This window comes from Sander vitreus, chromosome 7 (genome assembly GCF_031162955.1).
Source record: "Sander vitreus isolate 19-12246 chromosome 7, sanVit1, whole genome shotgun sequence".
Lineage (NCBI taxonomy): Eukaryota > Metazoa > Chordata > Actinopteri > Perciformes > Percidae > Sander > Sander vitreus.
In genome coordinates, this window is record NC_135861.1 from 10,173,115 (window position 1) to 10,193,127 (window position 20,013).

General features: G+C 39.1%; 1 protein-coding gene across 2 annotated transcripts in view; it reads right to left on the reverse strand.

The window, feature by feature from the left end:
- mtcl2 (microtubule crosslinking factor 2) overlaps positions 1 to 20,013 on the reverse strand; it is a 97,920-nt gene that overhangs the window by 33,201 nt on the left and 44,706 nt on the right. For both annotated transcript variants that reach the window (XM_078254527.1, XM_078254526.1), the window contains exon 5: positions 2,453 to 2,515. In XM_078254527.1, the coding sequence (XP_078110653.1) occupies positions 2,453 to 2,515 (63 nt within the window). The remainder of the gene's footprint in view (positions 1 to 2,452; positions 2,516 to 20,013) is intronic.

The window sequence follows — 20,013 nt, forward strand, 5'->3', positions numbered from 1 at the left end:
TTCCGAGTCTTGCAGAGACGGAGAGCGTAGGTATATGTAAGGAGATAACATAGGCACAGACTAATTATTGCTAACTAAAATGCTAGTTAACATTAGTAAACTTAAACAGCTAATGTAAGTCAAAACTGCCTGCGAGCGCCTCCTGACTATATAGTAATTTCTCTACTCTGCGACAGAAAGTCGCGTGGTTAGGACACAATCGTTAGCCTATTTTTATAAAAACCTCTGCTACTGGGCCATAATGTGAGATACAAGGTAATGGAGCCTTTTATACATTGTCGTGTTTCTTTAGAAATAAACAATGGACAAATAGAGTCTTTAAACGCTTCAGATGTAAAATTATTGCTGTCAAAGTGACGCCAAAATGAATGGAAGTCAATGGAATGCTAACAGGAGGTGATGGCTTGTTAGCCTAGAATCTCCCCACTGGAGGTATGCTTTCCAGATGCACACTTACCCTCTTGGTTTTGTCCTACGTTAGCCAACCAACTTTAGAAGGGCAGTGTTTGTCAGCTTGTTGTGGTATATTTCTGCCCCCTAGTGGCCAAAAACCAGTTGATGCCGCTTTAAACTTTTTTAGGAGTTGTACAATGCTCTCAATATAAATATAGATATACGTAGGTTTTCTTACGTCTGTTTCTAAAACTCAGTTGTAACTACTGCTGACCTGAGGTGAACTTGTGCCCCTCATTCCTCAGAAGCGGCTCTGTGGCTGTATTTGTTTTACGGCCTGTGGAGCATTCCCAACCACATTGAGAGAGGAGAGAGCTGGCGAATTTACAGCCATTTATGGTATGTGGCTTGGAGAGGAAGCCTGAGCTCGTTTAGCAGACGGGGAGAGATATGGTGGTGAGAGAATTAACTTCACCGCCAACCCCCTTCTGTGGTGATATGTAAGTGCTGTGGGTTTTTAATATGTATCTCTATGTACTCTGTCGTGCTATAAAACCTGAGCTGATACACTTCTAACTCATGTAGCGCCTTTTTACAAAGGGGAAAAAAGTTATTTAGCTTTATTTAGCTGTGGTAAATAAATAAGGGAGGGATACTTTGGAAAAGTGAAGTTAGAGAAAAAGTAGTTCTGTTTTTATGAACGAATAAAGGCAGAATGAAGAGGACATAGAGACTTAAAGTGTGGTGTTGAGGCCTAATCTGTAATCCAAGAACAAACTAAAACTGGGTATGTCAGAATTATATTAAAGTAACAACACCTGCAGGACAAGATGGTGGACAGAAAAGAGAGCGAAAACAGGAAATGCTGATTAATCTGCTTCGAACGGCACACAGCTTGTTTGGACAGATAGAGTGTGATACCCAGAGGAAATAGGTCACAGACAACAGAGACACATTCATGAGCTGTGAGGCAGGAACACACTTAAAGGATAAAACAAGATAGATTTCCAACATGGAAGTTATGGTCTAGTCTGAACTTAATTGATGTTTGAAGCAGACAATTAGAAGAATAAATGTCTGTTTTAGGGAGGATTCACAATAAAAGTGATAATTAACTGCGGATGAACTTTAATTGGAGTGTCACTATCCAGAAGCATTATGCTGCAGGAAATGCTTCAGGATGTTGGATGGAGTTCCTCTGTGTATGAAATTAATTTTCGCAAAATGATCACATTTTCCTTTATCACAACTGTAGAGTATATTTACTTATGAGTGGCGATGTTGATGGAGAAAATAAACTGTTGTTGCAGAAATCAAAATTACTTATAATTTGGAACCAGTGCTGCCCAGTTTGACCCACTCAATGTTGAGACATGGAGTAACAGTCTCAACATAACACCATAGACACCATAAAAAGCTAATATGGAAATATGACGATATTTATAATCTAGATTACATATGTTTACTATATTTTTACGTGTATCTGCGCCCCTCGATTTGATTACAAGGAAACTGACAAACATCCCAGACAGGACTGCTGTTGAAATTTTATTAAATATTGAATAGTGTAACTGTACAGTTTGTACAGAGAATTCAATTGCTATTTATTTTACAATTGGGGTTATTCCTTGTAAGTATTTCATATAATCATAAAGAATATACTGAGTAATGATTATATAAAGCAGAATAGCACAATAACCTTTGATAACAAGGATAAGCTTTAATTATATCTGTGGAAAATCTGGTTTTTAAATGTTAAAAATCTAAACAAGCTTTGGGCAGCAGGATCTACAACCTTCCCTGTGTGTGAGTGTGTGTGTGTATGTGTGTGTGTGTGTGTGTGTGTGTGTGTGTGTGTGCGCACGTGTGCGTGCATGTGTGTTAGATAAATGTCACTCTCTCTCTCTAGGTTTAAGTGTTTTAATGGTTTAGCTGAAACCGCAGTTTGTCTTATTGATTTGTTGGACCATGTAGAGGAAAACATGGGAGTGTGTGTGTGTGTGTGTGTGTGTGTGTGTGTGTGTGTGTGTGTGTGTGTGTGTGTGTGTGTGTGTATTACCTGTGGACAGAACTTCTTGTCAGGTTTGTTGTTGGGTCGTGCTACTCTTTTCTTCTGGGAGTTCTGGAACAGACACATACAGAGTTAGTAAGAAGTGACACACTGATTCTGAACTGTTTCAATAAGAAGAAGAATGAATGTATTCAGTCTGAAACAACACGGAGAGTAAGAGATGACATGCAGTGGAATACAACGGTCGGATTTAAACTTGTGTAATTACAACATATACACATGGTTCCAACTCTTTTCAACTAATTATTATCTAGGCCGTGTTTTTAAACTTTCCATACGTGCAGACCAGACTAGAATATATTATTAAACCCCAAAAGTCTAAAAACAAGGCAGGGTCTCATGTTTTTGTTTCCATCCACAGACTCAAGAGTTTTTCAAGAGCATTCACCATTACATTTAGTTAGTTAGTTATATTTTATTTCTGTGTCATGCCAAACATTTTGGCCCATCCCACATGGGATTACAAGACACCAGAAACTTACTTATTTAACAAACGTCTTCCTGTCGCATATACAAATCATTCTGAGAAATACATGAATACAAATATATACATATATACATATACATATACACACACACACACACACACACACACACACACACACACACACACACACACACACACATTACATACAAACAACAAATCCTCATCTACAGTTCATCTCAATAAAGAGCTTTTTTCCTTTTCTCCCAAGCTTTCTCAATATAACTGGCTAATTTATATGTTTCATATGTGAACAGCCATCTCAGTCTTTGAGCATCATCCATATTTACCAAATCAATCTCTGCTTTTATCCTACGAAACAAAAAATCACAATAAAAAGGTCAGTAAAAAACAAAATGGAACTCATTTTCTATATCATTCAAACAACACATGGGACAGATCCGTTTTTCCTCTTCTAAATTAACAGATCTCACTTGAGCATGTAAAGATCTTTGCCTTTTTGACAAATTATATACAACATAATTCTCTGTGCCATATTCCGGTTTTATCATCACAAAAATACGCAATTTTGGCTTAGCCCATATATCGTCGGCCCGCTGCTTTTTGTCTTTAGCAAACACAGATTTTTTAAACAAACCAATATTTTTACAATTTGTAAACAAAAATTACAAGTTGTTCAGTGCAAAAAACTAAAGACCACCATGTGATTTCACCTTTATTTCATCTGAACAGAGCCATAATCCCAACTGCCAGCTATTGCACAGACAATAATACATTTAGGTGACTTTTCACATCTACATAGTACAACCGTCCACTGTTCTAGTGCAATTAAAGCAATTTTGTCATTTTTCAGGACGTTGAAGGCAACAGTAAAGAACTCCTGGTTTTCCATGATACATGGGAATCTTGACAGTTCATGCCAGTATACCTGATATTTTGGGAAAATGGGCTTATTTGCCCTCTTGCCAAAAGTTACATAAGAAGATTGATTCTCATTCATGACTCTCACTCTCATACCTATCTGTTAAACATGAAACTACAGCCAGGAGACAGTTATCTTACCTTAGCATACAGTGTACACTCACAACAAGGGGGGAAAAGCTACCTGACTGTATCCACATTTTATAATCTCAGCCTGCCAGCATCTTCAAACTCACTAATGAACATGTTATATCTTGTTTGTGTATTCTGTGAAAAAGTGTTATGGACTAGAACCATTTCTTGGCTGGACGCAGTGACTTCCTGGAGTCTTATTTTTATAGTTTACCAGGTATACCATCTGAGACTCCAAGCTAAGCCAATCGTATTTTGGCCCTAGCTTCACATTCAATGGATTGATATACACTTAACACTCACTTATACATGATCTTCTCATCCAGCTCTCAGTAAGAAAGAGAATTAATTTAGCCTATCTCCAAATATGTGAAACTATTCTATGTATATATAAATATCTCATATAACACAGTTCCTCTCGTGCTGTGCCCAGATGTTATTGGTGATGTTGATCATCCACATAGTGATTTTGATCATCACAGCGAGACTGATAATAGTAAGTGATAAGAGTGCAGAAATACAGCTGTGAGGTAGAGGTACACATGTCATAACAGAGAGAGAGAAAAAGATATAAGCCCTAATGACATGAACCAAAAACTGGGTTGCATTGCTAATAACTACTGCACACACACACACACACACACACACACACACACACACACCATCCTCTGTTCATCCGAGTGTCTGCCCAGTGCATTAGACTCTCATTAATCATCATGCTTCCTTCGCTTTAGAGCCAAGATCAACCGCAACACACACACACACACACACACACACACACACACACACACACACACACACACACACACACACACACACACACACAGAGTAAGGACAGACGCTGCAGTGCAAGCAGCTAAGCTTATCTGGCTCAGTCCGTTTCCATGGAAACAAGCCTCTCTCTCTCTGCAAGGAACCACTGACAACAAAAGAAAGAAATGGAGGGAAGAAAAAGGTAAGAGACCACAGAAAAATAAAAACTAATACTGGTGTCATTCTTTTTCATTTAGATTTCCCCAAAATGTAAATTATTTTTTATGTAATGTTTAAAGTGAATTGTTAAAATACTGTAACCTTCGAGCACTGAGGGATCTTCTCAATGATTCCTTTCATGTCCAGGTGGAGTTGCAGTGCAGCATCAGCATGAAGGGGATTTGCTTATTTATCTGATGTTTATTTCCACAAGTCTGTCAGTCTTCCCCCCTCCCTCCCTCGCCTCTCCTCTTTCTATCCCTTCATATTACCCTTTGGGCTATTTCCAGACCTTTCACTTTCTCATCTCCCGCTGTCCTTTTCCTCCCTCTCTTCTCTCCACACTCCCTCCCTAAATAACATCCTCACTCCCTCTCATCCCTCTCTGCTTCCTAACCCATTTGAAGATCAGTTTATCAGGGTGCAAACAGTCTATGAATGGCTCTAAAAACTCACGGATAAATAAGCCTGCCCGATAATGGAACCATTGATTCTGGCTGGAGGCTGAACAGATGTGGGGACTATAGGATCAGGCTCTCAGCTGAGCAGCGTTCGGTTGCAGTGGGGGGCATCGATTAAAAGAGATGGAAATAAATGCGTGCTAGACTTTGAAGGGGAGCTCATGACACTGAATATCACACCGTGTTTCATTTGCATGAGCGATTCCTGCATTGTCAGCAGGAAGAAAAGTTGGCTGAGTTTGCAACACAAAATCCTTTTTTTGTATAAAAATAGACTTGTGTTAAAGCGTAATAATTACACTCACGTTTTATTAGCCGATGGAGATAGTGACTTTGGGAGGGTAAGTGATGTAAGAAATACTCTTATATCACTAATTAGGGCGGAGCCAGCATTGTGACATTTTCAGAGTGACAGACACATTAACAGAGCTGCCATCCCAGTTTATTTTAAATGACCTTTTTCCAGTTGTTGTCGCAGCAGGAAAAGCACAGGTGTTGCTATTAACTTGCTCTAATAGCTCCGTTCTATTCTAGTGTCCCAGTAAGTTGTGTGACAGTGAGCCATCATGTACGATACCAGAAGTGCCAAAACGTTACCTGAACTGTCAGTCAGCTATCTGAACCTCCACTGACTTGCCTTGACTGTGATAGTACAGTACTGCAAAACACCAAATAGCAGCATCAACTGGCAAATACATACCTGACCAGCCTGAACCAAAAATTGCTGAGTCAGTTTGTCTAAACTTGCCTAAACTGATAATCATCAGTCTGAAATGTGTGTGGGTTGGCGTTAGTTACAAGTTGCATCAGAAGGCTAACGGCTGCATGGACTGTCAGTTAAACAGTTAAACTGGGAAACCACTCTCTGAAGCTGGGAACAAGGATCATTTGTTTGTCTAAAATGTTGAGCCAAAATTTACAGGCACACCTTAAACTCACTTTTACAAATGTATGATCGAAAATGTTCATTATTCATTATGTAAAAGCACACACGCCGTGACCAGAGTCTGGTTCTCATGTTTCCGAGCCTGCAGGTCTACAGTTACACTGCAGATTAGATAACAGGTTGACTTCCATGTTATCTGATAACATCTTTAACAGCCTCTGGTTGTGTCCTCTGCTTTGCCAGCTGCATCAAAGGTTTTTTCAAGTAACATTTCACCATATTTCACATGTTGACACATGTTGATTCTATAAAAGGGAAACGCTGATTGGAGGGGAGATGGATATTGAGAGAGAGTTATTGGGAGATATTGAGGGATGACAAAGGCAGAGAGAGAGGTAGATGGATTTTCGAAATAATAAATGCACGCCAAGCCCTTCTTTGCGCCTGCCTGATGGATGGAGGGAAACCGATCAGGACAGAGAAACAGGAAGCGATGGTCAATGACACAGGAAAAAGATAGAGAGACAGATAACGACAGCGATGGCAGAGCGAGAAAAAGGGGGAAAGTGAAAGAGAGAGATGTTGTCATTCCTCAGTCATGGATGAGGAGGCACAGCAGTGTGAACTCTCCTCCTTCAAATCCAATCTGATCTGCAGTTCAACCAGCCGTGACACTCGTGAATACAGAGCAGGGTGGGATCAAACACATTCAGGAGACCTGATGAAAGAGTTAGGAAAGTCTGGAAGAGAGGAGAGTGAAAAATGTATACACTGTGGCTAGAGACGGACAGGAGAAGGTAAGCAACACGATGAAACAAAACAAACTAATGTTGAAACTCTTGATATAGAAAAGATATGAGCTCTGCAAGGTTATGAAACCATAGACAGGCAGCAAATAAATGCTAAATACACTGAAAACAATGTTGAAACTTAGAATCCACACAGGAAAGCAAATGTTCTTAAAAAATGACAAAATGCAAAAAATGTCATGTCAGCTGGACTGCTAGAAATAGACAGAGGAATTAAAGCCTGTCTCCTGACACCTCAAGCAAGCAATACTAAAAAAAAAAAAAAAACACAAAAAATATTCTAAACTGCTTGATTGAGACGTTACTGTCTTGGCGACAGAGAAGAGCAAAGCACCATACGCTTTTACAGTGCACTGATATGGTTTCCGAATGGAAATGGTTTTTACAGCTAGTCAGGTTACGGCCCGTCACGCAGGTTAACTGACAGTAGATGAGATTGCTCTCTGAGAATGAGGGAGAGCACAGAAATGCTCTCGGTGTACAGACTCACTTAAAGCAAGCAGGCATGGAATCCTGAGAGCTGCACAGCAGAGAGGAGAAGTGTATGTGTCCAACTGATCCTTTTTACCGTTTCCAAGCAGGGACATGTTTTATTTTCTTTATTTTTCATTGTTTTGTGAATCACTCAGTGTAGCTTGCTCTAGAAAGGTGCTATATGAATAAACTTTACTTACTTCCTTCCTATGCATGATTTAGAGTTTTAAGATGACCTTTCTTTACCAGGTAAATAACCAGTTTGGACAAGATTTTTTATTCGATTTTTTTTTTTTAAATGTGGCGCTGACATTCTACAACTATTTTCCTTTGAGGGCAGAAATTAGATCAGATTGCCAGAATCACACACACACACTGGAACAAAGGGGTCTACACAATGCAACACACAATGGGTTACATAACCAGTATATGTGTGTGTGTGTGTGTGTGTGTGTGTGTGTGTGTGTGTGTGTGTGTGTGTGTGTGTGTGTGAGATAAGGATGGATGGAAGCAGAGAGAAAGTAGTGTAGAGTGACAAGGTGATGGTGCTACACAACACAACACAACACAAGGTGGTACTGCTAAAATCCTGCTATTTACAGAGTAAAAACAACCCAATAATGTTCAAATAACAATACAAATGGATGCTGGTAATGTTGCGAGCAGATTCTAACATCATATTATTTCTTAGTTACACTTAATAACAGCTTTTAGTGAATTCCAAGGATGCAATTGTAGCATTAAGCAGCTCTCTCCGCTTGTCTGCTGCAGCTCAGAGAACAACGGAGCAGAGCAGATAAGACGAAAGCAACACCAGCGTTTCCCAAATCCCCCCAGTCTGCTCAGCTCATTACTACACACTCACGCTGTTTCCACACTCTGCAGTGTCTCGTACACTTTAACACACATTTTGTGAAAACACTATAACACCCTTCTAGCACTGAACTAAGAAATAAACAGCTCATTTACCCTCGCGCTTCGAGCAGAAAGCCTCTTTGTCTGCTGCGATGTTGTCAATAAGCCTGAATTGATGATGAGAAATGAAATAAATCTGACTTTTCCAGTTGTAGTTGTACTTTTCCAAGTACTCCACCACATCACCTTAACCATTCTGCAAATGATGCTGCTGTCATTAAATATTTAATTTCAATTGAATAATTTGAATGTCTATTAGCAAACGTTGTTTAAATTGTGTTATCCATCACGTCTGCAATCATTTTTGTTACATTATCATTATGAGGTAGCCTGGCTCCGCCCTCCTACGTACTTCCGCTCAATTTTCATTTCCCTTTAGTACTCCGTCTGGGTTTGGGGTATATTCTTGAGTTTTCTCCAGCCAAATATTTGGCGGTCCAATCAGCAAACAGAGGGAGTGTCTGAGAACAATGACGTTGAGGACGTGCACTAGAAGGATGCAAGCGAAGCCATTTGGTCCGTTGTGTCAACACTGCCGAATATCCAGAAGTTAAAGCCCGAGCAAGAACAATCTTTGCTGAGTTGTGTTGGTGGCCATGATGTTGTGGCCCTCCTCCCCACGGGGTTCGGGAAAAGTTAGATTTTCCAGCTCGCTCCGTTAGTGGTGAAGGAGTTGGCTAAGGCTAACGCTAGCGATGCTAATGCTAAATATATGCCGATAGTTGTTGTCGGTCTCCCCTCTTGTTGCACATGCGCATGACATACGTCATGACCAAACGTTAGCGATTGGTTATGGCAGATCCAGAGTGGCTCTGGGCAGATCCAATAGTTTTCAACTTCAACAGAGTACCCGCCTTCAAGGAAGTTAACACTTGTCAATGGAGAGAGGCCAGACTCTCTGTACAAATGAAATGTACCAGAGTCTGGTAGGACCAGGCTAATTATGAGGTATGCAGCAAAGACAATATTGTAACACTGATTAAAAAACAAGATGAATGATCATGGATTACATAGTTCAAGCAGGTTACCGGAGTTTGCCAATTAATTTTCATACAAAACATACAGACATGAATTAAAAAACAATGGGAGCTGGAAATAAAAGAGGGAAAAAACCCATCAAAAATCATAAAACTGTATGCATTTCAAATTGATTCACAAAAAAGTAAACTCCTCTTCCACGATTCATTAGGTAACATATCTAAGAGCAAGAAAACAACAAACTCAGGTATCAGAGAGCTGTTTACTCAAATAAATGTTTATATGTATACAAGTAGAGAAGAGTCATAAAGTCAACAGACTGACTCAGTGTTATAAGCTTATGTTAACAACAATAAGCTAGTGGTCATACCAGACCAAGTAAGTCTGCAAAACCCCAGAGTGTACTGAATTTAGCAAAGGCCTGTTTTATTGCTTATGCTTATTTAACTTTTTATTTTCAAGAGGAGAATTGTGTTATTTCCTTTTTCAAGCATATAACAGTGATGTCACTTTGGTATAGTTTGATGAATACAACAGTGGTACTCAACTAGGAAACTGTTTAGGTGTCAAATGAGCTTCAAAGGCACAGTACAGGACCAGACTGAACTAGGCGATTGTTCATTTTGACACGCAGTGGCTCCCCCTCATTTTCACACTCTCGCATAGAAAAAAAACATAAAGCATAAAAATGAGGGAGAACATTTTTATATATATATATATATGTGCTTAGAAGCATTTTTTGAGCTTCATATATTTTTGCTGCCGTGTTTGTTGGTAGCAGTTTTGACTCTGATGCTGCAAATGTCCCTCTATAGTATCAGATTGATCATTACTTTGGATACCAACAAAATGACAAATACATTTCAAATATGAAATATAATAATAAATTAGTGTTTAAATTACGCTGAATGTTCACCTACTTGGAGAATTGTATGAACCCGGAAAAAAATAATCATGTAACCGTAAATTTTACGGTTACATGATTATTTTTATGACTTTATTATTTTTTTTATAAAGTCAATACATTCTCTAATTTTTTGATGTACAGAAAACAATGCGAACCACTGGCTGCATGGAAGACAGACGTATGATATGTATACCTCAGGATGAAAGAGAAACTAATTGAAACAAGGGTTCTGTAGATACAATTTACGTCATTACATCTACCAGCACTTCATGAAAGTGAGTTTGTTGCGCTAGCTTAACTTCAACTGAGTGCACACACCTTCTTATCACCTCTCCTGAGATAGCTTTTCCTGTCAAAAACTGGGGTTAATCAATCTTCTGCAAAAAAAAAAAGCTCAGCTCTGCTTGATGTTTGAAGTTTCACAAACATATGAGGCTGACATGTCTTTAAATCTTCCCACCATGTCTGCTGTTGTATTTTTAGTTGTGCAAATGGATGCTGACATGATGTAACACAACAGTGATTCAACTCACATCCATTTGTGTGTATCTGAGTAGCCAAATCCAAAAGAGTAAATGGTGAATTAGCATTGCATTAGCACAGCAACAAAGTGCCTGACACTGACAGGGGACCAATATGACACTAAATTTGCAGAGAAGCCAAAGTCAAACACACGCATGCAGACAGACAGACAGACACACACACACACACAGACACACACACTCTTGTGCATCAGCAGCCTGTCTCTCTTTTTGTCATCCTGCTTTGACTTTGTTTCTCTCTTTTCACACTCTATCTCCATTTCTTCCTCTCTTTTCTCCCCCAATAAATAATCATGGCAACAAAAGGCTGTATTTGAGACTGACTAAACCAGTCTCTTTCTCCTCTGCTTCTGTTTACTTTGGCTCTTCACACACAAACACACTCGGAAATATGCAAACAAAGGATCAAGGCAGGACAAAAAAAAGATGGAAGGAGGAGAAGAGGAGGAAAAAAGAAAGTAGGGGAAGGAGGGGCAGTTCTTTGTTACCAAAAACGTTGCTCTCTTCCAGCCACTTCCATGAAGAGAAAAGCATGAGTGTGTGTGTCTGCCTTGTGTGTGTGTCTCCAGACACTCTGTTTATTAAGGCAGTGTGTTAGTAGGTGACCTTGCACCAAGTGAAAGTGAAACCCTCCCTAAAGTACAACCTGAACGCTTTATATTGATCTGAATTATTCATGTGTGTATGGTGTGTGTTGTGTTCATTTACCTGTTTAGCTGTGCAAGTAAGAAATGTGTGTGTGTGTGTGTGTGTGTGTGTGTGTGTGTGTGTGTGTGTGTGTGTGTGTGTGTGTGTGTGTGTGTGTCCTCAGGGTCCTATTGCCCCTAAACGTTCATTAAGAGCTAATTGTCTCATTTTACGTACAAACCAGCTAATTTCTTTTTGGTTTGCAGGATTTTGCATTTTCATTACATCAACTAGGGACTGCAGATGAAAATTAGCCTGTATGGCTAAATCTGGCACATTTACATGTTGGACTTTGTATACACATGTTGATTAATGTGCGTTGTCCCTTTTAAAAAAAAAAAAAACACAAAAAAAAACCTGATGTATCAATTATTTTGTTCAGTTAACTGATTTATTGTACACCCACCACCAGCCTCCAGAACCAAGGATGTCCCCTTATAATCATTTATTCTGTCTGAACAATGTCGGAGAAAGACTGCAAACCTAGATGGAACCTAGAAATGTTTGCCATTTAAAATGATTAATCAATTATCCAAACTGTCACGGATACATTTTGCGTTGACTTGATTCATTGATAGTAAAGCGATACCTCAGATTCACTGTGCGCTGAGAAACAAACAGGGTTTCAGGATTCAGGATTTTTACTTCAGTTTCATTGGTGTAACTTGTAATTGGGACAATTTTTCCAGTGCCTGAGCTTTTGATCAGAAAATACCTGATTCCAGCCAAAACTCACACTGCTATATGAAAGGACTCTGATGTAGGAGGCAGAGCTTTAGGATACTTGACAAAGACAGAGATGTCAGTGTAATGAAGCAATTTAAAGACAGTGTGTATACATGAGGAGAGGAGAGGGGGATGGGAAAAGGGAAAATAGGTAAATGGACTGAGAGACAAAGGAGGAGCTCAACGTCTGGAGAATTTAATATTTGATTGTCTGACCTACTCTTACTCTGAGGAGCCGCACTAGCAAGCAAAGGATGCAGCATCCATTTACATCTCCCCCGCCTCCCAACAAAACGCCTCAACAACCACAGACCATGATATGTTGCTGTGGCGACGGCTTTTGCAGCCTGTCGCAAAGGCATCCCGTTGGCAACACATTAATGAAAAGATTGAAAGAGGAAGAGGAGGAAGGAAGGGAGGCTAAATACATGAGGGGAAGAGAGAGGATGGAGGGAAGAATGCATGATTACAGGGTCAGTGGTGGAGAGGGTGAGAGAAAGTGGGGAAAAAAGGTGGAAAGAGAAAAAAGAAGAGAAGAGGCGAGGAAGGAAGAAAAGTGGTTGGATGGAGTGAGAAACAAATCAAAAACAAAGAAAGTACAGGGATTTCAAAACCCTAAAAAAGACAGCTCTCTCCTTAAGTCCTCTTCTTTATTTGCTCTCATTCAGAAAGCTCTTTGTTACTGAGACCAGATAATGAAATCATTTGCATGCAACCTGTATGTAGAATCAAGTACAGTTACATAAATATCATCAAAAGCAAACACCAACACATCTCTGTATATTTGAATATCATGTCCGTTTATAAAAACTGACTGTAAACAGTGGCTCTAAGATGGTTTAATAATGATATGATGTTTGACATCTCTTGCTAAACTGTAGCTCTGCAACAGCAATAATGGCATAAGGGAAATAACACAAAACGCTGAGAATATTATTGCAGGCTGTAAAAAAGTTATAGTTATACTCATTAATTTTTCTTTCCTTGCTTTCTCTATAAAGGAGAAAAAACAGTATCCCTCTGTGCACATTTGGAAATATGTTGTAATTCTATTGCAAAGCAATGTGAGTATATCATAAACATGATGCATTGTTTAATATGTCTGCATATTTTGTAAACATGGAAAAAGCTTCTCTTCCAAATGGGGCTCCATATTATCATATTTGTAAATATGAGCACACGAAGAAATACGCTAGCAAAGCAAAGATGATTCATGGGTTTAGTCTCTTAGACATAAGATGGAAATTATTGACTACAAAAACCTTAACTGACTAAACAAAAGTTACACACCATTCTAAGGTCTTCCTAAAGTGACTATGTTTATAATAAAGATATCTTAAATGCTAGCGTTGCTATGTTGTTACAAGGGTTATAGTAAGTGATTGCTGGTTGCTAGGCTGTTTCTGGGGTGTTTAGTTATGTTATTGGGGTGTTTTCTTTTTAGGGTATTGCTAAGTGGATGCTGGGTATTTGCTAAGTGGATGCTGGGTATTTGCTAGGAGATTTCTAGGTAGTTGCTTGGGGTATTAAGAGGGGTTGGTGGGGTGTTACTCGGTGGTTGCTAGGGTATTAGTGAGTATAAGTGTATTGGTGGTTGTTAGGCTGCTGCTGGGGTGTCTGATTTGGTTGCTTAGGTGTTTGACGTGTTCCTTAGGGTGTTGCTTAGTGGATGGTTGTTAGGGGAGTTCTGGTTAGTTGCTTCGGGTAATTAGGGTGGATGGTGTGGTGTTACTTAGTGGTTGTTAATGTGTTTTGTGTCACTGCTAGAGTGTGGTTTCCAGGGCATTGCTAGCTGGTGAGACTATACTGTAGTGAGTAATAGATGGTTGCCATGGTTATTCTGGGTTGCTGCTGTGGAGTACTATTAAAGGAAAAGAGCATCACGCTTACATGCATTTGAGGAAAGATGAGTAATGGGTCCATGAGTCTGATAATGTTTTAGAATGTCAGAGATAACAGGGGGGAATTATTATGTGTGTTGACAACATGGAGCAAAGTCATAGCGAAAGGTCTGTCATCTGAATCACCCTATCAGCTATCTAGTGTTCAGTTAGGCCAATGGCACAGAGGCCTCAACAGATAAGGGTGACATCCTAGAATCCCTCTCACACCTCACTATTTTCACCATCCACATCACCCACTAAATCTTAACATCACCTTATAGTGAGTCCACAACATCACACCCAGTGATTTCCAACCCCACCATCGATCTCAACAAAAGGCTAATAGCACCGACGATCCTTCTGGCTTCCAACAGCTGAAAACTGTGACCTGTTATCTGCTGCTCGCAAAGGATTAAAGCGGCACTCAGTGACTCTGGTGTCTGCCTTACATCCAGATTATTCTTTCCCCCACGCTTTAATAAAATGGACACTGTAGAAAAACGGTAACTTTCAATATTTATGCTTAATATTATGACTGATAACCATCAACATGTCACAGTGAACAATTGTGAACATAAGTTGTATTTCCCTTGTATTTTATTTATTCATTTAACCTTTATTTATTCAGGGAAGGTTCACTGAGAGGCAACCTCTCTTTTGCAGGAACGCCCTGATCACACAGTTACACATTCATACCTGGAAGCTGCCCAGTACAACCACAGTCTGATCTGCTGGCCACTGAGCAGCTCCACTGGAGCAGTTGGGGTTAAGGGCCTTGCTCAAGGGCACCTCAGTGGTGGTGATAAGGGAGGGACAAGCGGTGCTCTTTCACTTTCCCCACCCAGATTTTATCCTGTCGGTCTGCCATTATTGTATCATATCTCATACAGTATATATATATATATATATATATATATAGTATATATATATATATATATATATATAGTATATATATATATATATATATATATATATATATATATATATATATATATAGTATATATAATATTGCCTAGGTACAGATCTTTAATTAAGTAGTATACCTACGTATGTAGCAATGTGTTCTGAGTTCCTGTAACAGCTGTGAGTGTGATCAGTTGTAATTAAATGAAGAAGTAATTAAAGGATCTCCCTGCTTCACCTGTCTTCAAGGCAAACAGATTCAGATTATTACTGTGTTTTAAGTTGCTGTAACTATTACTTTGTTTTGCTCCTCACCATAATGTTTACTTATCGTCTTGCCTGGTTAAACAAGGGTTAAACCTCATCCTCTCCCTACCAACCTCTTTTCTCACTTGTAGGCACCTGAGCTGCCAGCAACGGTTACCACAGCATCACAGAGAGAAACCATATGTGAAAGAGAACACAGACACACGCACAACACAAGCTTCTTCACCAACACAGAGAGTCTCCATCTGGTGTGTGTGACAAAGGGTGCCCCAGCAAACCACAACACAGCACCTTGTTATATCCTATAAATAGGGAGCATCATGCAGTAACACCTCCCTGCTCTCTCTATCTCACTGTACAGTTTATACTTTAGACATGAGGTGGCTTTTAATGAGGTATAGGGGTCAGAATAACAAACAAATAAACCTTCCATGGCTCTGAAGCTTTTCTTCTATAGCATCAATAGTATTATTATATTAAAGTAAGTATTGTTTTTGTATTTGCATATACAGGGTAGAGATGATATAACATGACACAAAAGGATATCTATTACTATTAAAGCAAAGTTGGTCTGCCAAAGCCTGCAATGAAAAAAAAGTTCTCTTTCTTTCTCACTTATGTATGTATGCAAATTAAACATCTTAACCTCTCTACTCAAAAGCTCATATACAGTATACGCATGTACACACACACACACACACACACACACACACACACACACACACACACACACACGTCCATATGACCCCCCCAATCATATGGCATGTGGCTTTTTGATAAACGTGGTTCACATCTTTAATTAGTCCTGATGCCTTGTCATATGTAGTTTCATACCTGACATGCACGCACGCATGCATGTACACACACACGGGCGCGCAGAGACACACACACACACACACAGGCGCGCGCGCACACACACACACACAATTTGCAATGTGACCTTCATCAATTATGTCCAAATGTGTGTGTTAAAATATGGAAATACTGAAAGTATGTGCACTATATGTGTGAGAGCATAGCATTTATTCATAATATTAAAAATAAAAAATATTAATAATTCAATGAGGGATCCTTAACGTACTTTATTTCCATTGCCATAGTAGAAGCCAGCTGAAGGAAATCATTGTGTGTTTTATAAAAGCAGGCTAAGTTCTATTAAGTTCTTTGTGCTTTGAATAATAAGAGCCTGTTTGAGCTCACTGACAGCAGAACAAAGCACGGCTCTGATTGACGCTTACTCCTTAGGTATTGAAATTGGGTATTGAATGATGAGGCATTTTTCGATACTCGATTCTTTAGAGGCAATTAGGTCGGTGCCTTAAAAGTATTGAATTTGGTACCCAGCCCTACATATCCGTACAATAAATTTTTAGAGCCAGCAGGTTAGATTATCTTTGCATAAAGACTGAAAACAGTGTAAAACAGCTAACCTGGCTTTATCCAAAGGAAAGAAAACTGTCTACAATCTCTAAAACTCACTATTAATATGTTATATCTCCAGGAAGTCACTGGCCCCATCTAACTATTGGCAAGAAAGCAAGAGCAATATTGACATTAAATACAAAAAATTCAAAGATCTTTTTTAAATATAAAATGAAAATGATTATCACTCTGCACTTTCCATTCTAACCCACAACATTGAAATTGTTGGTAAATGCAGAGTAGGATGAGGTCTCAGTTCTTCCAACTCAGTTAAAGTTAACTAAATGAGAAACATTTTGAGAAACAAAAAAGTTAATTCTTGCCTCTTTTGTCTTTAGAAAAATCCTTAAATTGAGACTTCACCTAAACAGGTTTTGATGTATTTTGTGTTATATTCAAGAGTATATTTCTCTCCTAAGTCCCAAGTCTTATTTTTCTTATGGAAATAATGCAGTGGCCAAGTTGTTGATGTTATTAAAGTTGATTGTCTCCCCTTAAACTAAGAAAAAAATCAACATTGTTAATCAGGTTTGACTGATTTCATGCTTTTTGTGGGTTGTCAAAGTTGATTAATACAGTGCCTTTAATAATCATACTGTAAAGCTTCAGTATCTTTGGTATACATGTTTTTAAGGATGGTAGAGGCAGTGAGAGGTTAACTGAGAAAAGCAACATGTTTTTCCTCCTTATAGCGCAAAAGAGGGGGGAAGAACAGGCATCAACCTTGTTACTGTAGCATTTATGGGAAATGAGGGGTTTATTTTGAGAAAAATTGCTACAAACAACCCCAGTGGTGTGAGACAGAGGTGACCAATCGCCTTCTGTTATATTAATTACAGCAGTAAAAGGTTTTTGGGTGATTTACTGATGTTAAAAACTGCTGTCACATGTCAAGGTCTAAATGTTTACAGTAACACCTTTCTCACTATGTTTTTAAAGTGACCAATTGTTAGAATAATTTACATTATCAAAGGATAGACAGGGCCACTGAAGTTATATCAAAGTTAATTTGACTTGAAACCCAACAAGGAGGCAGTCTCCGCACTACAGAATAGTACAGACAATGACCTAACGAAAAGCTCTCTACAGCCGCTTTTTATAATACTAAGTGAAATGCAATAAATCATGATACAGAGTTGATGTCGTCAGTTGTTATCTGGTAAGAGACGATGTCGTCTCATCTATCTGGTCTGGGAGGGCATGTATGCCCTCAGGAACACACCGTGCTTAGACAATGACAAAACAGTGGCTCCCATGTTATCTTGTGAGTTCAAGTAGTGTTATGGTTTCTTACTATGCAAATAGTTTAATTTAACAGACAGAGGAAGAATATAATATTATTCTATGCAATGCAAACAGTTTAATAAATAACAAGAGGGAAAGTATGTATCATAATTTCCCTAACACAAATGTATGTACCTTATGTGTGACAACATATATTATTGTCACCCTTAAAATGTAGTTTTGCGCCAGTGTGACAAGCATTTACCCATCATGCATTTAAACACACTCATATGCTGTCATACCAGCTGAGACATATCCTCCCCAAAGTGTAAGGGATTTTCCATGTTTGCCGACCGACATTAAACACACCATTCCTCTCTCGGCCTGTCTGTTTATTCCCTCTTTTTGTAATCCTTCGTTCCTTCCTTCCATCAGAGTCCAGTAATCCTGGCAATCAGCCCGTCTGACAGGAAATCACACAGGATATGACACAATGATTAGAACCTTAACCTCGCTCTCTGAGGAAAAAGAGATGTGACCTTGTCTTGTCCCCAATAACAAGTCAGCTTATGGGAAAAACTTCTTGGTCTATATGCTCTGCACATGTGCAGGGCTTTGTAATGTGAATGTGGTGCATGTATCACATTGAGCAAATTCATTTTACTGTCAAATCTGTTTTCTTCTTCCCTTAATCCGGCCATAAGATGTATTTAAAAAAAATTCTTTCTCTCTACTTCAGACAGAGTAGCTCAGGAGTAATGCACAGCATCACAGAGATAAAGCCTTAACTATCCCTGTTTGAACTATAGTCAGGATGTTTGATGTGGCGTTGGTAATTACATTACGAACGGGAGTGGAAACTGAGGAAAACAAATGTTCTCCACATGGTACAGTTTGATCTGATTTGACCCAGTTACAAGCTCCTGTGGCCTGATAATTGTGGCTAATGTGACTCACACACATGCTAATGCAGGCACAGAACCACACACAAATGAACACAGGCATGAATGTGTTCATTTATTAGCCTTGAGTTAGGGGATGAGCTTAGTGTGCTTTTAACAGGCCGGCTTATCGACCTGCTGCCTGCCTGAAGTTATTACGAGGGAGTGGGAAACGCTGAGAACAGGCAACACCCACGATCACAAACAAGTCTAATGAACAAGATCATCATGACATGCTGTTGAGTTTTTATTGTGGGTGTTACTGTCTGCACAGCACAGTTTCCACACGGGAGAATACATTTTAGAGCTGCATAAATTACAAGTAGAGGAGGAGAGAGGAGACATGAAAGTAGGGGTATGAGATGAAAGATAGGTCTAAATACTAGGAGTGACTAGTTTTTGATTTTACAACATCTGCTTGTTTGTAACATTAACACATTTAAATCCCCAAATGAGTATTTCTCTTTAACATTAAATGTGTCTAAATATGTTAAGTATTGGGAAAAAAACATAGATGCCATACATGCCTTTTAGATTAAAAAAACAATTCAATCTTGCACCAGCAATAGTTTTAAAACCTGAACCCTCCACTCACTAGTTATATTTCTAGGGCAATGTGTCTCTCTCTGTTGCAATACATTACTCTGGTGGAGCCTTCAGCAGAGATTCAGGCCCTGGAAAGGAAAACACACACACACACACACACACACACACACACACACACTATAGACCACTTCTTTTTGCTCCACTGCTCCAATCAGCTCAGTTCTGGGACCAACTTGGAGGTAGCTATTAATGTTTTACCTCAGTGTGACAGAATAACACGAAGACGCTTTACTGAACCCTCTGAATGAGGGAATCACCAGAGTGCTCGGTTACCCACAGATAACTGAGGGGGAAATTACCACCAAAAGCTCCTAAATCCTGACTCCAGCTGGCTTGTCCACACTTAACAGCCAATTTTACAGACAGTCAACTATCATTCTGACATCCAATTCTGTTCAATAAACCTCAAATGGCTTGTAAAAATATCCACATATTTGAAAAGTGAACT